General features: G+C 37.8%; 2 protein-coding genes across 3 annotated transcripts; both read right to left on the bottom strand.

Annotated features, from left to right (window-relative positions):
* On the bottom strand, positions 1–3,268 carry LOC137940390 (uncharacterized). 2 transcript variants are annotated; one of them, XM_068785439.1, is made up of 5 exons: positions 2,700–3,268; positions 2,199–2,603; positions 1,015–1,611; positions 619–761; positions 1–247 (listed from the first exon to the last, which is right to left on the bottom strand). In XM_068785439.1, exons 1-4 carry the CDS (start codon positions 3,129–3,131, stop codon positions 630–632), a joined length of 1,566 nt encoding a protein of 521 aa, XP_068641540.1. In that variant the 5' UTR covers positions 3,132–3,268; the 3' UTR covers positions 1–247; positions 619–629. The 2 variants fall into 2 exon arrangements, with proteins under 2 accessions (XP_068641540.1, XP_068641531.1); XM_068785430.1 differs by lacking the exon at positions 1–247 and having other exon boundaries at positions 424–761.
* Positions 3,269–3,859: 591 nt separating this feature from the next.
* LOC137940403 (uncharacterized) lies at positions 3,860–20,406 on the bottom strand. Its single transcript, XM_068785452.1, has 5 exons — positions 20,370–20,406; positions 19,696–19,906; positions 19,292–19,607; positions 18,482–18,609; positions 3,860–4,583 (listed from the first exon to the last, which is right to left on the bottom strand). The coding sequence occupies exons 2-5, from the start codon at positions 19,825–19,827 to the stop codon at positions 4,125–4,127; spliced, it is 1,035 nt and encodes a 344-aa protein (XP_068641553.1). The 5' UTR covers positions 19,828–19,906; positions 20,370–20,406; the 3' UTR covers positions 3,860–4,124.
* Between the last annotated feature and the right edge of the window lie 3,838 nt (positions 20,407–24,244).

Genomic DNA, 24,244 nt, shown 5'->3' on the forward strand with positions numbered 1-24,244 from the left:
ACCAAACACATTTGACTACAAATGCAAAGCTTCATCTCTAAAGGTTGCCTTCAATGATTAATATGCTGTTTCATTATCAATAGTATTGCCTAGAAATCCAATTGTCTTTTATGCTAAGGCTTAGTGATGAACGTTTCAGTTTGCCAATAATATCACTTTCCATGGGTGCTGCTGCTCCACTTTACTCGTCCCCTCTTTGTCATCTTCTTCTTCTTCTTCTTTCTTCTCTCCTCCTTCTTCCTCCCCTCTATCACAAGTGACCCTCAAGATCAGAGATGATGGAGTCATGAAAACAACAAAATCCATACTTCTTCCTTATGAAGATAATTTTCAAACTTGAGATTTCAATTGAAGATCAGGTCCATTTAAGATTTCAATTGTAATGTTGGCAACAATCATCAATCGAGAAGCTAATTTTATCATTATGAACTAAAACTCTTTTAGTAAAGCAAACACATTTGCACTATGCAGCGTGCATAAATTTGACTTTTGTAGTAAGGTCTAACAGCTACTACTTCGAAAAGGCCAAAGGCCAAAAATTTAGTGTTAAACAAAATTTCTAAGTTACAAAACAAAAGAAAAACATGGCTATGATGAAGAATAAAAATATAATCGCACCAGGGATGAAGTTAAATAAGATGGACAGATCCCAGTCCAGTAGTAGCAGCAGCTTTTTGAGCCCGCTGTGCTTCACTCCGGTACAGCCCTTTCAAGTTTTTCTTTGCAAGCCGTGCTTCTCGTCTCTCCACTTTCACAGCAGCCTGTACAATCAAGACAACCATATGCAAATCCTGGTAAACAACAAGAAATAACTTCGAGCAGAAAAAGAGGGAAAATTTCAAATCAAACAAGTGAATGCTAGTAACATGTTTTGAACCATGTACTTCATTTTCTCTTCTACATTGTTAAGATTTCTTTCTTTTCTTAAAACTTGATAGACTTCCAACAAATAATAATCTTGAATTCATTTACTTGTCCAGCGGGAAATAAGGGTATTTAGTAAGAACTCTTTACCTTCCGTTCCTTTTTCTCTTCTTTGGACTCTTCATCGTGCGGTTTATTTTTCCTCTGTTGAACCAAATTGCCTACTCTTTTAACCTTCTCTTGTAGACTTCTTTTGCTATGAGGCAAGTATTCAACTGGAAGCTTTTCCTTTCCACTGAGAGAAATGAAAGTACTGTTGTGAGCAGGATCGCCAGATATAGTGGGCACTAGCCTCCTCTTAGGCATCATAGGGGCTTCTATTTTCTTGGGGTGATTATCAAGATTTGAGTACGTAGAAACAACAGTCTCACAGTCCCATTGCTCAGATTCATCGCTGCTTTCTTGAACCTCAAGCACATCATCATTTTCATCCTTGTAAGTTTCAGCATACTCTCTACACTTTGCAATCACACCATCAAGGGATTCATCTGCTTCTCCTTTGCTTGATGCTTGGTACCCAAGCAAGGTATCACCTGGAACTTGATACTTACCACCAAGCTCCTCTTTGCCCACTTGGAAGTCCTTAAGGGCATGATTGAGCTTAGCTGCAAGAGTCTCATCTTCCCCATCTTGAAAGCAAGTATCATCATCACTATAATTGTCACTTTCATACTCACGGAGTGTAAGCTGTTAAAAGACGTGTATGATATAACTTTTAGCAACAAGAAAAGATATTATATAGAAAAAAAAAAAGACATAATGAGTTAAGGTGAACTGAATCTCATATCTGCAATGATAGTTATAATACAAGTGTTGCAACAATAAATGTGTATCAGGCAAGCTGGTAAGGTTAATATGGAGATTAATAGAATCACCTAGGAAAGAAAAAGTGGGGAAAGCGCATTCCAAGGAAATCAACTTTCTACAAGGTGAAGCACACTTTTCTATTATACTGATTATCAAGTTTATGGTTAAGCCTAAGATGACACCCATCTTATGTCCTTTAAAACATTAAAAATGAAACGTGAAATCTAAATCATCATGGACACTTTTCATGTTCTAGCTCTTTAGCCATGAGAATTTGAGTGGAATTCTGGTGAAATGAATTGCTACCTCATTTTTTGAAAGCACAAACAGAAGAAAAAAAAAAACAGGTCTCACTAAAAGAAATACAATTTGAGCCCTGCTTTGCTGCACACTAAGGGTTGATGGTATATATATCTGCTAAAACTAAATAAGTCTAGTTAGAGAGTTAGAAGAAATAAAAATCTCACGAGGTCAAATTGCTCATCGAGAAGGCGGCGAACTCTTGGCTTCTCAATCCCCAACTCATCTCCGGCAATCAAGTCAACCTCTTGAATGCTGCAAGAATTACTTAGACAACTTCCTTCCTCTCCTCCATGTTTCTCCTTAGTTTCAATCACTTTACTGTTCCTAACTTGGGAATGCTCTTCTGCCGCTTCTTCCAGAAGATTCGCCTGAACCACAAAATCCTCCTCAAATTCATCGCCGTCAGAATTAAATCTCGAGTCAGTCTCATCAAGCAATGCTGCAACATCTGGATCGACAGCTTTCTGAACTCTAACTCCAACAGTCCTCTCCGCGACGCTATAAATTGAATTATAATTCACATCATCCAAGGTTTCCGAATCAACCCGAACTCTAGAAGCATCATAGGCCTATAAATCAAATATTAGAAACTATAAATTTTATTTTATTTAATTAGCAATAATCAATGAAACTTGAAGAAAACTTGGTGGTAAAGAAACTATCACCTTTACGTCTAGAGGAAGACGATCAAGCTTGGCCTTGCTGTTGTGATAATAAGCAGAACCACCACCACTATTTTTAATCTCGAGTAAGTGGGTAAGGTAGTTATATCCATCGTCAGGAAGCCCTAGCTCCAAAATCTCTCTCCTTACATGATCAGGAAGCACTCCAGAGCCATGGCTTTTGTTTCCAAGCTTCCGACTGTTACCTTCTTCCTCAGAATCGATATCCTCGGTTGCATCATCGAAGATGGAATTAGAATCATCATTAGATGGAGCGCAGGTGTCTTCTCCGTCCTCAAATCCATGGGCAGAGTAGGGGTTGTTATCAACTCGAAGAAAAACTTTGTCAGTGGCTGAATTAGGATTAGATGAATCTCTGGCCAGAAGCTGAAACGTGGCGGACTTCTTCTTGTCGATGAATTTCTTCTTCCCCATTAGAAAGCTATGGCACTCGAAACTTTCAGCTGCCAATTACAGGGTCCCTCAACGCAACGGGAGAACTCGACCGAGAGAGGCGCAGAGGAGGTAAAAGGACAACAGCTTAGGGCAAGAAAAGGTAGAATCCGCGAGGAAACAACGGAAATTCTTTAAAGTGAGACGCAGGCGAGTACCTCCGGTTATAAGGGTGGGCAAGAGTCGGGTTACGCAACGCACTCGATCCGACCCGACCCGAACCGAAAAATATGGGTTCGAGTTTTATTCTTTGAGATTCTTCATTCTCTCCCATGTCCAAGTCGATGCCATCGTATCGCAACCATAATTCACAGACAAATTTCTTTGGTTTCTTGCTCTCATTCTGGTTCAGTACGGGCTCAGTCTTTCACGAGTTCTTTGAGATTGCTCTCAAGATTAAACAAAGCAGCATAAGCTTTCTATTAGATGGCTCTTCAATTCGAGGTGCAAGGAAGGCTTGTCGTCCTCTTCCAATTTCTTTTGAACTACTTTGCCCCCATCAGATTCCTGAAGAAGTTCCAATATCAACCTCCAAGGCAGAGAAGAGTTTCATCTCTGTGTTTATGAAGGTTTCTATTAATGGTGTCTCACCTGCAGTAGGAAATGAAAGAGGGGACGAAGTTGCACAGCCTTCGGTTGCGACACTTCCACTTTAGCTATCATGCTCCTAACTTAGGTACTTTTGAATGTATTTGTCTAACCAGGGAAAGTGTTAAAAAATATAATATATTTCTTTAAGTTAATCACTTTAGTTTTCCTCTCATTGTTCATCACATTGATTGACCACCACAAGAAGAGAAACTAAAAAGAATGCCTGTTTTCATGAATATAACCAAAACTGTAGTGCCCTACTTAGTTACAGCATGGAACATTTCATACCTTCACATACAGTAAAGATTTCTGCTCTCAAGTAATTTTTTTTCATCTGTGGCTGTTTCTTATAATAATTCTCTTCTCCAATTCCCCTAGCAAAATCTAGTCATCCCAATCATCATCCCATCCTTCTCCACGGGCTGTCCTGACAGTAAGACCATTTGCCGAGATACTTCTAACAGGTCTAATCTCAGATGTCCCTGTACTCGGCTTATCATCCCAATCATCATCCCAGCCCTGATCCCAGCCGTCTGCAGTGACCACCTCGGTGGCTGAACTTGACTGTGGTAGACCCATCTCAATCTCCTGGTATGGGACGCCACCATCTACTCGTGAGCTCCGCCTCCTGAACTTACAGCAGGTCCAAATCCCCCCAACAATCAATACTGTTGAAAACAAAATGTAAGCACCATAGATGGGAGTCATCCGAATAGCATAAGACGGTATATTTTGGAAAAAATTCCAGGTGGGTTCTGGTAGGTTGTTGCCAAGAATACACTCTCCATGTCCAGCATCCAGTACTATTTTTACATTGTCTTGCGTTGTTAATGAGATATTGACCTGAAAGACAATTAATTAATCACCTTAAAGAATGCTAAAGAGGCTTCACAGAAATGTGACCTCAACTCCATGAACCACTATAAAAGTAATATAACTAGAGAAAAATATCATGCCAGGGGACTGGTGGGTGACTGATAGGAGACTTCAAATCATGGGGTGTATAATCACTGTGCAGATTTTTTTAAATAAAATATATAATTCAATCTTATGATATAGTACATCACTAATGGATAGCTGTATTCAACTTGTCCAAGTCCACTTGGATTGGCCTGGGTACTTCCTTTTTTTCGCTCCAGACCAGCATACATATTACTTTAAAAAAATTACTTAAAACAAAATTGACATCTCAGATATCCAAAACTCATCAGTATTCAGTTGGTTTTTCTGATTCTGGCATAAGTGAATGTTCCTGGTGCGTCCAACTTGGAATTAGTTTCTTGGTTCTTAGCATTTGTTGAGGCACCTTTATTTTCTCTTTTGAAGATTAATGAGACAACTGATTTGATAGACATGCCACATTGTAATGCTTCGAAAAAAAATTGTTTCTAGAAGTTGCTAGCAATGGAAAAAGGAGAAGGGAAAAAGCTTTGAAACAGAACATCGTTTCATATGAAAGAAGCAGAAATGAACAAAACTCAATAAGATTTGGAACATGATCCACTTCAGTTTGAAAAATGATGTCTCATCAATTCAAGAGATTCAGATGGGAGTGATAGAGTCATTTAAGCTTTGGTTATTGTGAAAGGATGTGACCCAGACCATAAGTAGGTTACCATTGGTAAAAATTACAAGTCAAGATTTTGACCAGATGAAGAAAATCAAGATAATGCAAGTCTAATAAATTATTTTCTGTAATCTGTTCTAATGCATCTTAGAGTACTCCCCTATGGGCACATGTTGAAAAATCAACTCAGAAGGAAAAGAGTGACACGCCAGGCAGAAAAAAAAAATGGGGAAATGAAATAAGGGCAAAAGAGAAAAAGAAGTTCAATGTTTCTAGCCATCTTTTCAAAGTTAATACAGAACCTTGTCAAAAGGGTCTCACTATTAAGTATTGGAATTCTTCTCAAAAAAAAGTATTGGAATTGCATGAAAGAACATGAACTATCAACTTCCACAAACCTAGGACATGAACATCAAGGTTTAAGCAGGTCCAATCCCAACCTAGTTTTAGTCTATGTATGTAAACATCTTTCCCTGCTAACAAAATATAAGTGACACTTCAAAAATCCATGTGAAGGTACACCAATTTAAGATTGCATTAATGGGATTTTGAACTACTCTAGTCAGGTTGATTAGCTTTTGAAGGAATATAAAGTCCAGTGAAAGCACGCATACCAAAACCCTTTAAAATACAGCAAGTTGAAAGCAAAAGCAACTAACTAGAAATTATTTTTGGTAAACTCACTAAAAAATACCATTGTCAATTTTATCTATGAAAAATATAAACAAACTTGAACTCAATAAAATGAAACATTCACTTGTAATTGTTAAGCTCAAAGACAGTGAACACCAGCTGCACAATCGTTCTCCACAAAATGGTGGCTGGAACCAATTTTATTAAATTTGGAAATTAAAAGTGACAAAAACAATAGTCTCAGCCTTGAATACTTTGATTTAGACTTATCATAAAGGAGAGAAAAACCTAAACGAGAAGACACTTGGAGATCAATTACAACTTTTGCAGTAACAGATTATGCAAGAAGGACTCCCTACCAAGAGAATTGAAAGCAAATCAAGCCCATGGTTAACATGGATCCAGGACATAATGAGAATAATGCACCAATATCCAAACTTTTGTTTACCAAGCCAATATCCAGACATGTCTGATCCTTCTGGACAGCATGCATAAGTTCTGGGAGCCTGACCCTTTCTTGTTCAAGGAGATGGAGTTCGAGGATGAGGACTTTCCCTGCCTTCGTAAAGACAGGTGGGAAGGTCTTTCAGTTGTGATACAACCAGTTCCTGCTTAGCCTGCGAGGTTAAGCAGCTTAAGTTGAAAACAAACTCTTGGGCTGTTGACACCTTTGCATCAAGATATAAATAAGACTCATATCAAGAAATTTAGGATATCAAACATCCCAAAGAATACTACTTCTAAACCGTACATGATGTTTACACGGCTATTATTAGGCTATCCTAGAAAGAAGTGGTGAATCATGAAAAGATATATTGGAAGCAGAAAGTGCATATGGCTTGCTGAGGGGGATGCGAATATCAAATTCTGCCACTCTATGTCTACTGCTCATAAGAGATGCAACTCCATCTCTACCTAGAAAGTAAATGGGTCTCTAACCTTCAGAAAATTTGTCATAACTAATGTTTCAACCAACTGTTTCACAAAGTAGTACATCCAATGACGTCCCCTGACTCGTTTTGGGAGATTCTTGAAATTGCTTCTCAATTTTCTTATATTTGGTCTCACATTCCAAGATTTGCTAACTCGGCAGCAAATGTGTTAGCCAACTTGGGAGCAACCTTTCAATCTCTTGTAGTTAGGGATTTGCTCCTCGATTCTTTGTAATTCTTTCTATTAATAAATACATCTTTAAAAAAAAAAAAAAACAAAGATGACTTTGCAAGGGAACTCCACAAGAGATGTTCAGAGTTCATCCACAACGACCTGATTGATCTCTTTGATGACTTTTACCATGATGAGATCACCATGAGTCTCATGACTTTTACCATGATTTTCTGATTGTCCAAGTAATTTCTGGCTAAAAAGCTTAATCTCAAATGCACATAAATTAATTTGTAAAGTCTTGGTCAATAGGTTGATAAAAGCCCTCCCAAGGTTTAAGTAGTAAAAATTAGAAAAACATTTATCAAGGGGAGACAAATTATTGACTCGGTGCTCACTACTGATGAACTCCTGCATAGTGGTAGGCTAGGGGTCCTCCTCAAATTGGACATGGAGAACGTATTTGGTAGGGTCAATTTGTCATTGACCATCTTTTCATGAGGATGGGAGTTAGTGAGGCCCATACCCTCCTACCTTTCCTAGTAAAAAAACTAAATCAGAGGCTCAGGAGAAGAACTAATGATCTGAAAGCATGACACTTTTGGATCTTACACTGTCACCTCCCTATATGCCTTTTATTTGTAGATATAAACTAAAGCAAGAAGCTTTGGCAGCTATTTTTTGGAATGCTCTGGTGCCACAAAATGACAAACCTTTCATCTGGTGTGCAACAAAAGACAAATTTATATAGATTTACTGCCATCAAAATTATGTTTAACCATGAATACACATTTGTAGCCCACTGCCTTTTGCCTAGTTTGACAATGAATCTTAATTTTTACTGCCATCAGAATTATGTTTAACCATGAATACACATTTGTAGCCCACTGCCTTTTGCCTACTCGTAACTTTGTCAATTCCCATGTATCATTGTAATACATGGCTCTGAGTAATGAGAATATAAGAGTAATTTTTCTGTTTCTTATTGATTTTATGCGTATACTTGATTACGTAGTTTAGTCTTTTTATACTAATATCTCATTATAATTCCCTGTCCTCGTCTAACTGGGAAATTGTGCCTTAGGGCTTCTCATTTGTTTCTTCTTATTCTTTTCTGATTTTCTTCTCTCTTAGCTTAACTCCACGCAACTGCCGTTTTCTTTTCACATCTCAGAACTATTGTTTGCCGGTCATCAAGGTAACAGGGCAGGTTTTGAAGGGGAGAATAGAAGCATTTCATCACCCAGCTGCCAATCGGTTTGAGACTGTCTGATACAGTCCTTGTGGGACTGATGGTGTGAAGTAAATGTCATCCAATTGAAGTCGAGCCTACGACAAGTGGTTTGTGAGCATGCGTTTGGAAAAGTTTGCTAGCAATGTTTGTTATTTTCAAGTCAAAGGATAATTATAGAAACTGGACTTGTCTAGATTTTGTTTTTGAATTGGTTTCTAGACTGTCAGTTGAGATCGATTTTTGTTTTAGCTGTGTTGTGGTTGTTTGGAAAAATGTCTGTCATGCATGCAATGTTATTTCATTCTGTGGTTTTCCTGTTTGCCGCAGCAGAGTTTCATAAAAAAAAAAAAAAAAAATAGCCTTAGCAGAGTAGTAGGTATGCTGCAGTTCGTTTGTAAGCCGTCTAGCTTCCGTGTGTTAACTACCAGAAATATTATTGGAATTCAATAAGTTAGTGTTTTCCCATTTCTGCTTTGTGGATTAGGCATATCTAGTTCTGGTCTTAAGTGCATTATTCTTTTTCTCTAAGAAGCTAGTTGGTATAGTGTGTTTTGCGGGTTGCATAGCATTGCAGAGCAAAGCAAGGTCATTTACCTAGACCTAGACAAATCAAATACTACAGATGCAGTCAGGCTAAATGGATACAATTATCTGATGTGGGCTAGGACAAGCGAAAAACATATAGGGGCCAAACAGAAGGCTAAGTACATCACTGATACACCAAAAAAACCCTCAATGAGTCAGATAATCTTCTGGTTATGTCTTGGTTGTTAAACAGTATAGCTCCTAACATCAGTAGTCAGGTATTTTTTGCAAGTCTGCTCAAGACATCTGGGTCTCTTTACGGAAACAGTTCTCCCAGTAGATTAGTTCCTCATGGAGCATGTCGGTGAGATAATGTTTGGCAACAGAGTCAACAAACATCCACTAATTTGATGAGGCAACACTAGACAAACTGCAAGAAGAACTGCTTGTTACACAATTTCTCCACTCACTGGGTCCAAATTATAAGGCAATCCGAGCTCAAATACTTGCAAGGATAAACCAGCCTTTGAGTATCTAATGTCATAAGAGCTTTAGAGACATCAGTCCTTCCAGTTTTATCTATTAAATTTGAATCCAGATTGTGGTTTTCTTAGTTGTTGCTGAAATCTGGGTTACCCCCACTCTAGAGGAAGTATTCAACTTTGTTATCCATTGAATCTTAACCACCACTTTGTTATGAACTGATTTTGGTTTTACCATAGATCTATGCTATGGCACGTGATAACCAAGCCGTCATCCACATTGCAAGCAACCCAATATTCCATAAGTGCACAATACACATAGAAGTAAATTGTCCTTCATTCGAGAGGCCATGATGAGTGGTCAAATTTCTACTCCCTACATTTAATTAGAAAACCAATTGGGATTTTTCTTTACAAAGGCATTATCAAAGAAATAGCCTCCATCCTCGACTCCGCCATGGCAACTCATGAGCTCGTGGACCAATTCAAGCATTCAAGAAAGCCCAAGATTGTTATCAAGCTGGACCTAGAGAAGGCTTTTGACCAGGTCAACTTGCAGTTGTTGGATGACATCCTTGATCGGATGGGATTCAGTACTTGTTGGTGACTTTGGATAAGGAGTTGCAACTTCTCAACTTCTTATTCCATCCTCAATGGTTTATTTGCGGCTACTTCAGAGGCACCAGAGGAATCTGCCAAGGAGATCTCATCTCCCCCCTTTTGTTTAACTTTATTGCTGAATACTTGTCTACCTTGGGTCTACTCGGTCAAGATTGGTTGTTGACTTTCCCCTATCGATGAGCAATCGGAGTTTGACATCCCCATATTGCAATTCGCAGATGACACTCTCTGATTTGGTGACGGCTACTGGGTGGTTAGCAACCTTGGTCTATTGATCAATTTTTAAGTCATTTCATTCAAATTGGATGGTTAAATTAAATATTGGGTTCACCTAAGCTTATATAGACTTAGGTCCATACGCCCTTTTTTATTTTAAAAAAAATGAATTCCTAAAACAGTTAAGTTTTCTTGGAAAGTAAAATCCAGGAAATTGAATTCTGTCATCTTCAACCTCTCAACAGGTGATAGCTGAAGTTTCAGGGATTGGAAGCCCCTTATCCCCTGGGCAAACAAAAGGCAAGGAGAGGATGGAGATCAATTTTCGGCCCTCTACAAGAAACCTACTAAAAATCACAACTTAGTGATTAAGAATAGTGTTGTAGAATCACTGTAACAACTGTAGCACTAGCAGAAATTAGTATACTTATGAAAAAGGATGAAATACCAAGGGAAAACAAAATTTCAATGCCTTCAGTTGTTAAAAAGTAAGGGTTTGAGACACTTATCTGGACATAAGAGAAGATGGACGACTCCTGTAAATAACAACCTTTCCCATGGCTGAAAAACCAATTCAATCTTCTTTCATCAAGGCTTTTGAAGCTCTAGACTCATTGCTCCAATACCATGTCGAAGTCTAGAGCCTCATAATTAGAAAGAAAGTTTGAGATTGATGAGAGAAAGCAATGCAAGATTGATGAGAGAAACTGAGTGAGAAGAGAAAAATACAACAGAGAGAGAGGAGAGAAACTGGGAGATCAAGTGTCCCTCCTCGTCTCCATTTCATTACTAGAACTCCGTATCAGAGAGTCCAATTAAATAGAAAATCCATGTATGCTAGTCTAACAAGACTTCTTCAAATACTTAAACATTTATTCAATTCTGCCTTCTTCCCACTCTTTCCCCAGTGCTCAAGCAATCCATGTTCTTCCCAGCTGACTCAGTTGCTACGAAACTGTGGTTAGTCTCAGTTGCGGTTATTTATTGGGAAGTTTGGAAAGAGAGACACATACAAGTTTTTTGTGAACCATTCAAGTTCCAGTGGAAAGGAGGGTATGCACAGTTTTGGACACTGACAGACGTAATCACCATAGCTACTCTGCCCCTTTTGGTCACTCCCAACTCCTAAAAAGTGGAATTGTGGACCTTGGTTCAAGGATTTAGGGTCTCTAGCAGAAACTTTTGGTCCTCTTTTCGTGGAAGGGGATTCCTCAATCATTATTAGCTGACAAGTCCTCACCAACCAGTCTTCTCTTACACCTCTTTAACAAGGTTGAGAATATTACTGGACTATATATTGTCTTTTTTAAACAGTGAACTTCATTAAGGTAAGAGAATAACATACAAAAGGCTAGCCAAGCTAGCTCCAAAAATAAAAAGAAAGAAAAGTTGAAATAAAATACATCATGTGGGATCAACAAAAGACGAAATGATTCTCCCACAAGCAAATCTGACTAACCCCAACAGGGCAAGCTAGTCCGCCAAGGACTTGGCACTCTTAAGGGATATGCAACCAAGGGTTATGATAACAACAAGCAATGTCACATACTCATCAAACAAATGCAATAAACATCAACATGGACACTCATCAGAGCAGAACCAACTAATAATCATGGCTGAATCACCCTCCACCTTTAAAGGACCTGAAAAGAACTGTTTAAAAAGTAATCAGAGCACAGAGCTCAGCGTCAGTAGAGTCACAATGCCCAAAAGGAGCAGAAACTATGCAAGTAATATTACCTATACAATCTCTAAAAACCCCTCCCCTATGTCAGGGCATGGATTCCCTCTTAAAACTCCCATGAAAATTAAATTTCAACCAACCCTTCCTAGGGAGTTTCCAATGAGATAAGGGCACATACCTCGAGGAGGAGAAAGAAGCTGCTTCTCTCCAATTCCCTCTCAAGACTACATTTTCCTAATGCTGAAAGAAGAAGATGTACTAGCCCAAAACTAGGTATAATGAATAAGGCACTTAATAACACCACCAACAGACTTATGATCAAACGCCCTATTACTTCTTTTCTGCCACGACGCCAGATACTCGCTGCTCCAGCTGATTTCTACAAACCTTTCCAGACCTTGCCATAGGCCTCATAAAGAAATCTAAGCTGAAATCTAGGAAAGAGAAGGAAAAAACAAGTATAGCCAAATTTTAGCAAAAAACAAACCCAAAAAGCAAAAGAAAACTTGAGCTCCAGCTTGGTACAAAAGGTATTAAACTCATGCTTCCAAGAACCTTGGTAAACGCATCTCCAAGTTGATCGGAAAATTTTACATGAGTAATCACTACACCACTTGTCACAGTATCGTGGACATAATGGCAATCCACTTCGATGAGTTTAATCCTCTTTTGGAATATGGGATTGCTGGCACTAAAAAATGGTAGTTTGCTTATCACAATCATCACCTTAGGACCGTTAGTCTAAAACCCAATCTCAGTCAACACAGATAACTCACTAGATGAGCCATAGCCCAGTCCTCCACTTCTGCACTTGACCCATCCACAGTCTACTTCTTGCTCTTCCAACTCACAAGGTTTCCTACAACAAACACACAACATCCAATAAAGGATTTTCCGTTTGACTTAGACCTTGCATAATCTGCATCAAAATACCCCATAATCTACAAATGATCATGTGGCTACTAAAAGTAAGTTCTTGGTGCCCCCTTAAGATACTTTAGAATTCTTTGATCCACCTCAAAGTGAACCTTCATCAGATTCTCCACAAATTGTCTAACCACACGCACAACAAATGCAATATCTAGGCTAGTCACGATAGCATATATAAGCTTACCCACTAATCTTCTATACATTGTCTTGCCTTGAACCATTGGACTATCATCATCATAAAGAATTGAGGAAGAACCACTGGTTTGGGTCCCAATATACCATATTCTTGTAACATATCCGTGATATAGCCTTGCTTCTAGCCACCTCAACATTGAGGAAGAACACTAGGGATCCCAAATCTTTTGTTAAAAATAGCTCCGGAGATACTCTTTTACTTCTTTAATGTCTCTGGCATCACTTCCTAATAATGCAATATCATCTATGCATACTATCACAACCACAACCCCAAACGGCTTCTTCATCACAAATAGGGAATGGTCAAAATGAGTCCTAGAGAATCCAAAAGACATGATAATTTTGCTGATTTTATTAAACCATACCCTAGAGGTCTACTTAAGGCCATATATAGCCTCCTTCAATCTACACACTTCATCATTATCACCCTAAGCATATACCCTTGAGGTTACTCCACGTACACCTTTTCGTACAAGTCCCCATATAAAAATGTACTTTTTATGTCAAGTTGAACCAATAGCCACCTCTTACTAACTGCCACAGATATAAAAAATACACATGAAACTCAAGCGAGCCATAGTTGAGAAACTTTCGAACACATCAAGTAGGTGTAACCCTTCGCCATTAATCATGCTTTAGATCATATAATACCCATCTGCATTATACTTCACCATGTACACCCAACAACAACCACAATTGTAGCAATAAATTGTTTATCACGTAGTGTCCACATACCCCAAGATACTAATGCCTCCATTTCCACATCCACGACTTACTCCAATTTGGGGAAACCAATGCCTCTTGTACAAAACAAGGAATAGAACATGAGAAGCAAGACAATGCAGAAGATTTGAAGGAAGAAAACAAAATCAAATGAGACATATCGTGATAGTGAGTGTTGGGTGCATGAATCAACACTCTTACTAAGAGCAATTGAGAGGTATAGATCACTTATCTCAGGATCTGCAAATGAAAAGGAAATAGGCTGGGATGAAGTAGAGGGAACTTCACTTGCTTATCCTAGAGGCTTTCAACGTTTATAAACTAGCAACAGCTTCTATACAGTAGGTGTGAAATTTAGATCAAGAACATTCTCCACCAAAATAGGTAGTACAACCTCAAGGTCAACAGCAAAAGATTCATGCTACTCATTGGTGTACCCGAAATATGGGCAAATCTCAAAAATTGTCACATTAACAGTAAAATAAGTTTTTTGTATGAAGGGATCATAATACTTGTACCCTTTTTTATGATAAGAATAACCAAGAAGTACACATTTGACAGACCAAGGAAACAATTTATCAATTGAGGGGCCAAAAAAATTAACAAAGCACACACCAACAAAACTTGAGGACAAAGATCAAACAACATAATTTGAGGCTTTAAGACCTATAAAAGGATCTGTTTCAAGAACTGCATTTGCCCAATATGATATTTTTTTTTTAAATAATGTTGAATTTTATTAAGAGAAAAATCAAACGAGCAGATTACAAAGGAGGGAAGCCTTCCCAAACAATGAGAGATTGCTGGGAGGTTCTGAATTTTACCAATTTATTAGTCAAAGAATTGGTTGATCTAGGAACTAGGTTCCAACTACAATGAATGGATGACACAATGTCAGCAATACAATCAGTGATAGGCCAATGACGCCAAGGGGGGAGCTATCTTTTGAACACCAGCTGATGACAGTCTTTGAGTCTCCTTCAATAAGCAGTTTGCCATGGAGACACTCTTTGAAAATTTGGAGTCCGAATAAAAGATCACTCACTTCAGCAGTATTTGAATCAACAATGCCCACTGGCCCAACATAGGATAGAATAGGGTCTCCACTACTATCTCTGAAAACACCACCTGCTCCAACCGGCCCAGGACAACCTAAAGCACTGCCATCAAAATTGAGTTTGATGCAGTCACAAGGGGGAGGATCCCAAGTGGCCCGCCATATGCGCGATCAAATCCCAATTTTCCCGAAGGAAAACACCCGGTAGAGAGGCAAACTCCTTTCTGGTATGTAACCAGATCGAGATAAGGCCCACTGCATGAGAAGCTATATTCTAGCCTTGGAATTGAATCTCTGGTTGTTTTTCTCTAGCCATAGGCACCAAGGGACATGTGTGAAGCATGCCAAGAGAATTAACTTGCCCAACCTAGGAACGGATCCCCATAATCATCTCATAGGTGCCAATGAGGTCCCGATGCAGCCCCAATTGGTGCCCAATATGATATTGGGACCTTCATCTGAAACAACATTGTTCAGGTAACTTCAAGGATATGAGAATTATTCCTTTCTACCACCTCATTCTGTTGTGGGGGTGTACACACAATGTCTCATGGATAATACCCTTAGACATTCAAAATGAGTCAAATTTGTGATTCATAAACTCTTAACCTATTATCCAATCTAAACACATGAAGTGAAGCACCAAATTGAGTTTTAATTTTATTGTAAAAATTCAAAAATACATCAAACTCTTTTGATTTCTCCTACAGAAGATGCACCTCAGTGGTTGTACTGCAATCATCGACGAAAGGAAAAAAAACTAATAACCAAAGACATTGGCAACTCTACACGGGCCTCATGCATCAAAATAAACAACCTCAAAGACACTTCAACTTCTGAAACATTGACTTGAAGGAAAAGACGCTCAGTGGTGCTTCCCAAGTTGACATGATTCACATTGAAATGAAAAGTTGCAGGGCAAAGAAGGAAATAATTGATGTAGATTGCATGGGAATGGATGTCCTAGCCAAAAATGCCACTTGTAAGATGAAGTTGTTGCTTGTAGTGTGAACAATGAATTGGTGCACCCTCCAAGTGGTACAGTCCCTCTTTTTCAAGACAAACTAATCGTCCTCTTCATTTTAAGATCCTAAAACACAATAGGTAGGGGAAAATGTCACAAAACAATTTAAAGATTTAGTGACTGATGGATAATAAGTTAACAAGAAACTTGGGTACAAAAAGGATAGAGTCAAGTGATATAGGAGTAGGTTGAAAAATGCCTACCCCACTAACAGGAGATGAGGACCCATTGGCCAATATAATAGATTTAAACATAGAAGATTGACTCATAGATGTAAACAAGGAACACATACATGACATGTGCATAGATGCACCAAAATCAATCACCCACATGGCACTAGGGGTCACATGAAGAACAAACCTACGTGAATTAGCCATAAGGGTTGTGGTTAAAGGCTTGGCCAAATGCACATATGTGGAAGCTGAGGTCAATTGTCCCAAGCACTGAAACAACTTTAGAAGTTAATTAGGGGTCTTTTGGACCAATGCCTGTCTCACCACTTGCCACAACTTCACCTTTTGAAACACTCGAGTTTGACCATGTACGTTTCCTAAACTTATCTCACCACTTTTCAGAGAAGTGATAGCTTCGGCCACAATGAACACATCTCCTATTACCACAACAATCACCACTACCTCTACCTTGGTGAACACTATCTTGCCCACGTCCTCGACCACCCCCAACAAAACCTCAAGGTGTCTCGAAACAAATAGGAGCTGAATTTATGTTTATAGGCAGCAGCATCTAGCCCTTTTTTAGTTGTCTCCCTTAGGAGCCACAACACTTTTGGCACGTAGATCTTGGTTGAATGCCTTTTCCAAGTTAAAAACATCATCTAGGGCAAGTAACTATACTCAGATAGCAACATACTCTGCCCCAAGTCCATCAAGAGATTAGGCCACTTGAATCTGACCTTTCTCCTTGCAAAGACCATTTGCATTAGTAGTAAATGGATGAAAAACACTAATTTCTTGAAGGAATGCCTTGCATCTTACTGTAATACTCCTTAACCGTGCGATCACCATGACTCATGCTAAAATACTTACCATACAATTCATAAACTCTGGAAAGATTGCTTTGTTGAGCATAAGTAGACAGTAAAATTCCAGACCTTCTTTGGAGTTTCAAATCCGAAGACTTGATTACTGATATGTTCCATACAATTAATAACCTGGCTGTCCTGAGCCTTCCAATCATCTGTCACTAGGCTTAGAGGATCATCTCAAAGATACTTTTTTTTTTTTCTCTTAAGACTTAAGAAATACCCTAATTGACCCGGACCAATTCAAATAATTTTGGCCATTGAACTTGACAAAGGTGACTTGAATAGTATTAGAGTTCTTAAATTCAAAACTCTCAGAAGCCCTTAAGGGGTAACTACCTCTAGGGAATCAGCCATAAGGCTACACAAACTTCAGCACTCACAATAAGAATGGAGTGCACACTCTAACAACCAAACAAGTAACTACGAGCAATTCTTTAAGCCAGTAAAGATATGGTGGACCCCACACACAAACACAATGAAGAAGAATCAACCCAAGGTGACCAAAAAACAGGATTAACAGCAATCTGGACAACAATTCCAGACAACAGGAGGCTGAGGCAAGCACAGACCCAAGTCTGGGTAGTCTATACAGACACAAAATCAGAAAGGAAACCCTCTACGGGCATTAAAACATGTCAAACTGTTTATTTGGTAGTACCAGCCATCAAAACTAAGGCTATGACGCAAGAAAGAAGGAAAAAGATCGAACATTTGTGCAACCAGCAGAGAAACTTAAAAAGATTCCTCCTTGAAACTGCAGACTAAAGAGAAAAAAACAGAGGGATCTCGAGCTCTGATACCATTTAGAATTGATTTAGAGAATTAAAAGAGAAGAGAAGGAAGAAAGATGGAAGAGAGAAGATGAAGAAAGCTGCATTCAAAGAGCAGCAGTCCTTGGGGGGAAAATGGACCCCTAAACATCTTTTATTAATTCACTTAAAGGCATTACATGAATAGTCCAAAATCGCCCTCACTCCTACATATCTCGTAACTCGAAAGTTACAACTCTGATTGAAGTAAAAAGTGTACCAAGCTGAATCTAGTAGACTCATAAAATGAGTAACCTAGGAGGTGTAACATATACATATTAAAATAACCAATATGCCCCTAGATATATAGTCGAACAATAAAGAAGTTCAAGATATCAATTTTGGGGCATGAAATAATGAAATACAGAGGCCATGCCCAAAAATCTTAATGTTCACAGCCATATAAAAAATAGCAAATATATTCCACTTGATCATTTTCTTCTCTTCTAATTTTTTTTTAATGGTGAGTAGTTTTTATTCAATTGATATATAATCCTTTCTTCTAAACCTTCACAAAACAGATTTTCTTATTTTTCAACTACCTCACATAGGTTGAAGTCGTGCCTAAAGAAAAAGGAGCCAGCCAACCAAGCATACCATCCAAACCAGGAGGTGCCCCCATCTACCAAATGGAAGTACCTGACCAGGACGGGAGACTTGCAGATTTAGCTTAAACTCATACGATGACACTTTTCTTACTCTCTGAATCCTCAAGAACTGAAGCTGCATGCTAAATTTTCATTATGTTAAGAATATAACTGTCTTCTCACCAAAAAAAAAAAAAAAAAAAAAAAAAACTAACAACAAAAGAACTTGAAATTTCCAGATGCTATTGATTCTATGAAAAATAAACAATGTGAGGAAGACAATTGAAAGGTTCATAAAACCAGACCTGTCTAAGTTGGTGCTTAGGAAGTTGTAGCTCTTTTTGGTCAATCTTTACTGAGGATGGAACTTTTATACTCACGGAAAGGTCATTGTCCCCTTCATTCTTGACCACCAGATATAACTTTGAAGGCTCTGGAGGTAGAAATATGAGATGAAAAATGACTGAGTCATAAAAAAGAAAAAAAAAGAAATACAAAAGATCCTAATTAAAGCAAACATAATAAAACTATTGAAACTATACCTAATTCACATACATGAAACCACTTCAATACTGCTTCACAAGAAGGGGAGTAAAAAATAAACTATACTATAACAGTATACTTAGAAGCAAATTAATCCAACAAAACAAAGAAGTGCCAAGGACTTTGCAAATGAGACAGATTGAAAGTCATGATACTGAAGAAAAACATCTGTTCCTTACTCTACATTACCAGGTTCTGGAGCTATGAATTGGATTACTACATGGCAAGTCAAAATAGAACTCAGATTAAGCCATTCTCTCTCACCACAGAGACATCTATTTCACATTTCAAGGTAAAAGTGAACCTTCCACAGTGACCTATTTTGACTAATCCTCTGGAGAAACAAAAGATCCGTCTTCACCAAGTTTTGGTTTGGCCCACACATGGTAAAATTGAGTTGAATCTCAAGTACAAAACAAATCTGTCAAGTGTTTAAAATTAGTCAAAGAAGACATTCTTAAAAGGCCGATCTTCTCTAGAGAACAAAATGAAGATTCTCTACGAGGAAAAAAGAGTCTGCATTTAAAACCCAGAACAAGGTCGACCGAGCATAAATCAAGTAGTTCAGTTACCATTTCCAGGACGAAGACAAGCCATTAGCCTGCTCTGAACGGTGCAGCTATTTTCCAAGGGACCACACTGCGCAGTTCCTTGTGCATCACCAGGAGTATCAGAAGCCCCATCTTCTTTCGTGCCCGTTCCCACACTGCCTTCTCTATGATTGCCTCCAGGAACATCACCCTTCCCTCCACCATCTCCAGTCTGCGGAGTTTTTAGGTTCACTGGAGGACCCCCCGAATTCTGCTTAGGTTTTGATGGGACCCCTGACAAACTAGCACCAGATTGATCCCCCCCAACTACCGGCATAGGGCTAGGCGATGGAGAATCCTAAAGTTAACCCGATTTTACAATTTTAGTCTTACATGCAGAAGGAGAAATAAAGAGTGCAAAAATGAAATAACAGGATTCCACTTACATCTTTTCCCTTGAACTTCCCGTTATGCTCTAGTCCCGACAAAACCCGCAAAATTTCACCATATGGAGATCCGGATCCTCTTCCAATAAGCAAAGTAGCTAACACCAATACGAGAATTCCTCTTCTTTCCATCCTTACAGATCCGTAACTCTTTTATGAGAAGAACCCAGAATTTTTTGACACACAACCAGCGGTAGGAACTCCATCTCCACTAAAAACGAACCGGAAATTATAGAAAAAGGCAAAGAGGATCAATTGAGGGATCGAAACTATGGGACAAACAGCAGCTGAAAATCTAGATGCACCTCATTTCAATGCAAAAGAAGGTAAAAAAGAAGTCAACCGATTTTGGAAATTTCGAAGCTCTTGAAGAGAAGAACTCGTTCTTGTTCTCCACCAATTTTTTTTGGACACATATATAAATCTATAAGGCCTTGTTTGCTTTGACGGACGGACAAAAATAAAAAGAAAGACAAGCTGCTAACTACCTTCACTCAAGAAATCTCGCGGTGAAAACATGAATTTTTACCTCTAACATGCATTTCATTTTCTTACTTGATGTTTTTTTTTATTATGATAAAGAGGAACAAAAAAGGGTAGAAGAAGATGTTAGTCTCAAAATTTTCATTCATAAGATTTTGATAATAAGAAATAATCTAAAACTAATTGTATACCTTAAGAGCATCTCTAGCACTCACAGTTCCAACAAATGGCAAACAAACCCCCTCAGAAAATAGCACTCAGTTTACTGATGATGCAAGTTGTAAGTCCTTGTGTAGGTAGGTGGTGTTGAAAATTTCTAAGTCGGTCTATGCTAGGTGTGTTGCTTTTAGTAGGTGGGGTCCAGTCTATGAGTGGGTCTCACCACTAAATCTCTCACATGTGAGAGAGATAGGATAAAAGAGAATAAAACCCTAAAGGAAGGGGACTTGACCGTAAGGGAGAGAAACAGAACGCGAAGGCCGAGAGAAAAGGGCGTTCAACTGAGAGGAGAAAGAAGAGAAGAAGAAGAGAAAGAAGAAGAGAGGAGAAAAGAAAGGAAGAAAAGAAGAAAATAAAATAAAAGGTTCTCCAAAATTTCTCCGAAGTTGGTCTTTCTCTACATTCTTATTTTGGTGAAATCTCCATATCCGGTGACCTCTAACCTTTATTTATTTTGGTTATCTCACAATCCTTGTGAATGAGCTTGAATTATAAATTGTTTTCTCTCATAATTGTGTAAACCTCAAGTTTAAGCAAACTTGAGAGAAATTGATATTGTAAGGCTATATTTAATAGTGGAAGATTATTCGGATTTGCCCCGTGATTTTTTCCCTTCACACTGAAGGGTTTTTCCACATAAATCTTGTGTTGTGATTGTTCCATTGTGGTTGATTGTTTGAGGCATTGGCTGAGTTCTAAACTTTATGTGGGTTTCAATTTCTGCACATAAAGTGTTTGTAGAAATATTTCAAATGAGATGATTTGTTAATATTGCACAAGTCTTATTGTCTATCAGCCTCCCATAATAAGTGGTATCAGAGCTTGGTTGTTTGGGGTATTTTTTATCCAATGGAGAGTTCAAATGCAGCTAATAGAATGGTTGATCTGAACGGAGAAATTAGATAATATGAAAAACAAAAATGGAAGACTATTTGTATTGTGGAAACTCGTATGCACCTATTGAAGGGGAAAAACCTAAAAATATTTCAGATGAAAAATGGAAGAAACTTGATAGAAAAGCAGTTGGGCATATCCGACAATGGGTGGATGATAGTATTTCTCACCATGTCTCAAGTGAAACTTCAGCTAAATCATTATGGAAGAAATTAGAGGATTTTAATGAGAAAAAGATAACCGGAAATAAAGTTTTCCTCATAAGGAAGCTTGTAAATTTGAAGTACAATGATAACGGTTCCATTGCACAACATCTCAATGAGATAAAGAACATTGTGAATCAATTGGCAGCCATGAAGATGGTTCTTGATGATGAGCTTCAAACCCTTCTATTATTGAGTTCTCTACCAGATAGTTGGGAAACCTTAGTGGTGTCTTTGAGCAACTCCGCTCCGGATGGAATTGTGAGTATGAGTCTTGTCACTAACAGCTTGTCGAATGAAGAGAGAAGAAGAAAATCACTAGGTTCTTCCCACTCTCAAGCATTGGTGTTTGAAAGGAGAGGTAGAAGCAAAAGTAAAAAACCTCAAGAGAGAGGAAAATCTAGAGGAAAGTCAAAGTCAAGAAGGGATCTTGAGTGCTACTATTGCCATAAGAAGGGACACATCAAGAGTGAGTGTCGGTTTCTCAAGAAAGCACAAAAGGAAGGAAAATATAGTGTCAAAGAAAAAGAGAATGGAAAAGATGAAAACACAATAGTGTTGGATAATGAAGTTGCTATAATGACTTGTGATGTAGATTCTCTTTTAGCAAGTGATTTTGAGACAAGTTAGATTGTTGATAGTGGTGCTTCCTTCCATGCTACTCCTCATGCAGAGTATTTTTCTATGTTTCAGTCAGGTGATTATGGAACAGTGAAAATGGGAAACACAGGTTTTTCGAAAGTTAAAGGAAAGGGGGACATAGTCATCAAAAGTAACCTCGGGTGCAAGATGATTCTTCGAGATGTAAGGTATGTCCCAGATATTTGCTTTAACATAATCTCTGCAGGCATATTAGATGAAGAGGGATTTGAAAGCTGTTTTGTCAATGGCAAGTGGAAGCTTTGCAAGGGATCACTTATACTAGCAAAAGGAATCAAGTCATGTACTCTTTACAAAACTGAAGTAGAAGTCATTAATGAAGGCTTGACTGCAGCCCTAGAAGCAAGCTCATCAAATTTATGGCATCAGAGCCATGGACATATGAGTGAGAAAGGGTTAGAGATTCTAGCAAAGAATGACCTTTTACCTAAAGGTATGAAAATTTCTCCTTGTGATCATTGTTTGTTTGGTAAACAACATAAACTTACCTTTGCTCGAAATGCTCATAAGAAAGACATAAAGATTCTTGATCTTGTTTATTCTGATGTATGCTCTATGGATGTTAAGTCTCATGGTGGTGCAGAGTACTTTGTTATTTTTATAGATAATGCTTCCAGGAAGGTTTGGGTCTACACTATGAAATTCAAATAGGAAGTTTTTTATATATTTCAAAGGTTTCATGCCATGGTTGAAAGGGAGACAGGTAAACAACTTAAATGCTTACGTAGTGATAATGGAGGTGAATATACTTCTAGAGCATTTAAAGATTATTATTCAAAACATGGAATTAGGCATGAGTTAACAGTTCCAATGACCCCTCAACACAATGGTGTAGCTAAAAGGATGAATCGCACCATTGTGGAAAGAGTAAGGTGTATATTTTCTACAGCTAAATTACCTAAACCCTATTGGGGGAAAGTTGTGAGTAGGGGTGGCATCAAGCCGAGCCAAGCCAAGCCCGAACTTGCTTATGTTCGAGTCGAGCTTGATTTAAATATTTCGAGCTGAGCTTCGAGCCGAGCCTAAAATTATTATCGAGCTCGAGCCCAACGAGTTCGAACCGAGCTCGAGCCTCAACATACATTTAAAACTTTTCAAAAAATATATGTCGCATAAAATGAATATAAAATTGTATATACATTTTACATAAAATTGGGCATGACCTCTACATAAAAATTGGGCATGATCTCTACATAAAATTGGGCATAACTTATATATATAATATGTGTATAAGATTGGGCATAACCTCTACTTAAAATTGAGCATAATCTATATATATAATACTTGTATAAAATTCGGCATGACCTTTACTTAAAATTGGGCATAATCAATATACATAATACTTGCATAAACACTCCATAAAATTGTCTATACATTCCATAAACACTTCATGAAATTGTTTATACACTCCATAAAATAATCTAAACACTCCATACACTGCATAACATTATAAATAAATTCCATACAATAATCAAACACAACGAAATTAAATAAAATATCACTATCAATTTACAATCACCCAAATAAAAACTATAAATCCTTTAAATAAAATCCTATTACTATTACAAACTTACTAGAAAATTACAAGAAATATTTTAAATTTTTCTCAGGAAAGTTAAATGGACCTCTTATTGCCTTTTCTAAGGAAATAAATAAAAATTAATAATTAATCTAATATATTATTATACTTATCAATAAATTTTTAATCACATAAAATGTCCAACACAAAATTGCTATGAAAATTGCCTCATGCTCAAAGTATTATATCATCAACTGTCAAATACTTATTCAAAAATTTTCTATATGGTTTTCTAACCCATCTTGGCAAGAAAATCTTACTTGGAAAATTATATGATTTTTTAAAAAGAATTTATAATTAGAAAAATATTTTGAAAAAACATGAGGCACTAATGGTCCCTATATTTCTATTAAAAGTGTCTTTTCAACATTTATTGAAAAAATCACTAATAATCTCTAGAAACGTATTTCTACTAAAATATCTTTTCAATTTATTTAAGAGTCATGAGGAAGGGACAAAGAGTTTTTTTTTTCCCTTGTTTATGATCTCGCGCGTAGGGGTGGCTTTGAAT

Source organism: Aristolochia californica, unplaced genomic scaffold (genome assembly GCF_029961685.1).
Source record: "Aristolochia californica isolate CCGP_79_NKW_82.1479 unplaced genomic scaffold, dmAriCali1.0.hap1 SCAF_10, whole genome shotgun sequence".
Taxonomy (NCBI): domain Eukaryota; kingdom Viridiplantae; phylum Streptophyta; class Magnoliopsida; order Piperales; family Aristolochiaceae; genus Aristolochia; species Aristolochia californica.

Excerpts from the sequence above, each read along its gene's own strand:
- LOC137940390 (XM_068785439.1), bottom strand. The coding sequence starts at position 3,131 with ATGGGGAAGAAGAAATTCATCGACAAGAAGAAGTCCGCCACGTTTCAG. Across the intron at positions 2,604-2,699 it reads GTCTTCCTCTAGACGTAAAG|GCCTATGATGCTTCTAGAGT; the intron begins GTGATAGTTTCT and ends TTTGATTTATAG. Across the intron at positions 762-1,014 it reads AAGAGAAAAAGGAACGGAAG|GCTGCTGTGAAAGTGGAGAG; the intron begins GTAAAGAGTTCT and ends TTGATTGTACAG.
- LOC137940403 (XM_068785452.1), bottom strand. The coding sequence starts at position 19,827 with ATGGAAAGAAGAGGAATTCTCGTATTGGTGTTAGCTACTTTGCTTATT. Across the intron at positions 19,608-19,695 it reads GGAAGTTCAAGGGAAAAGAT|GATTCTCCATCGCCTAGCCC; the intron begins GTAAGTGGAATC and ends GGTTAACTTTAG. Across the intron at positions 18,610-19,291 it reads TTGTCTTCGTCCTGGAAATG|AGCCTTCAAAGTTATATCTG; the intron begins GTAACTGAACTA and ends TTCTACCTCCAG.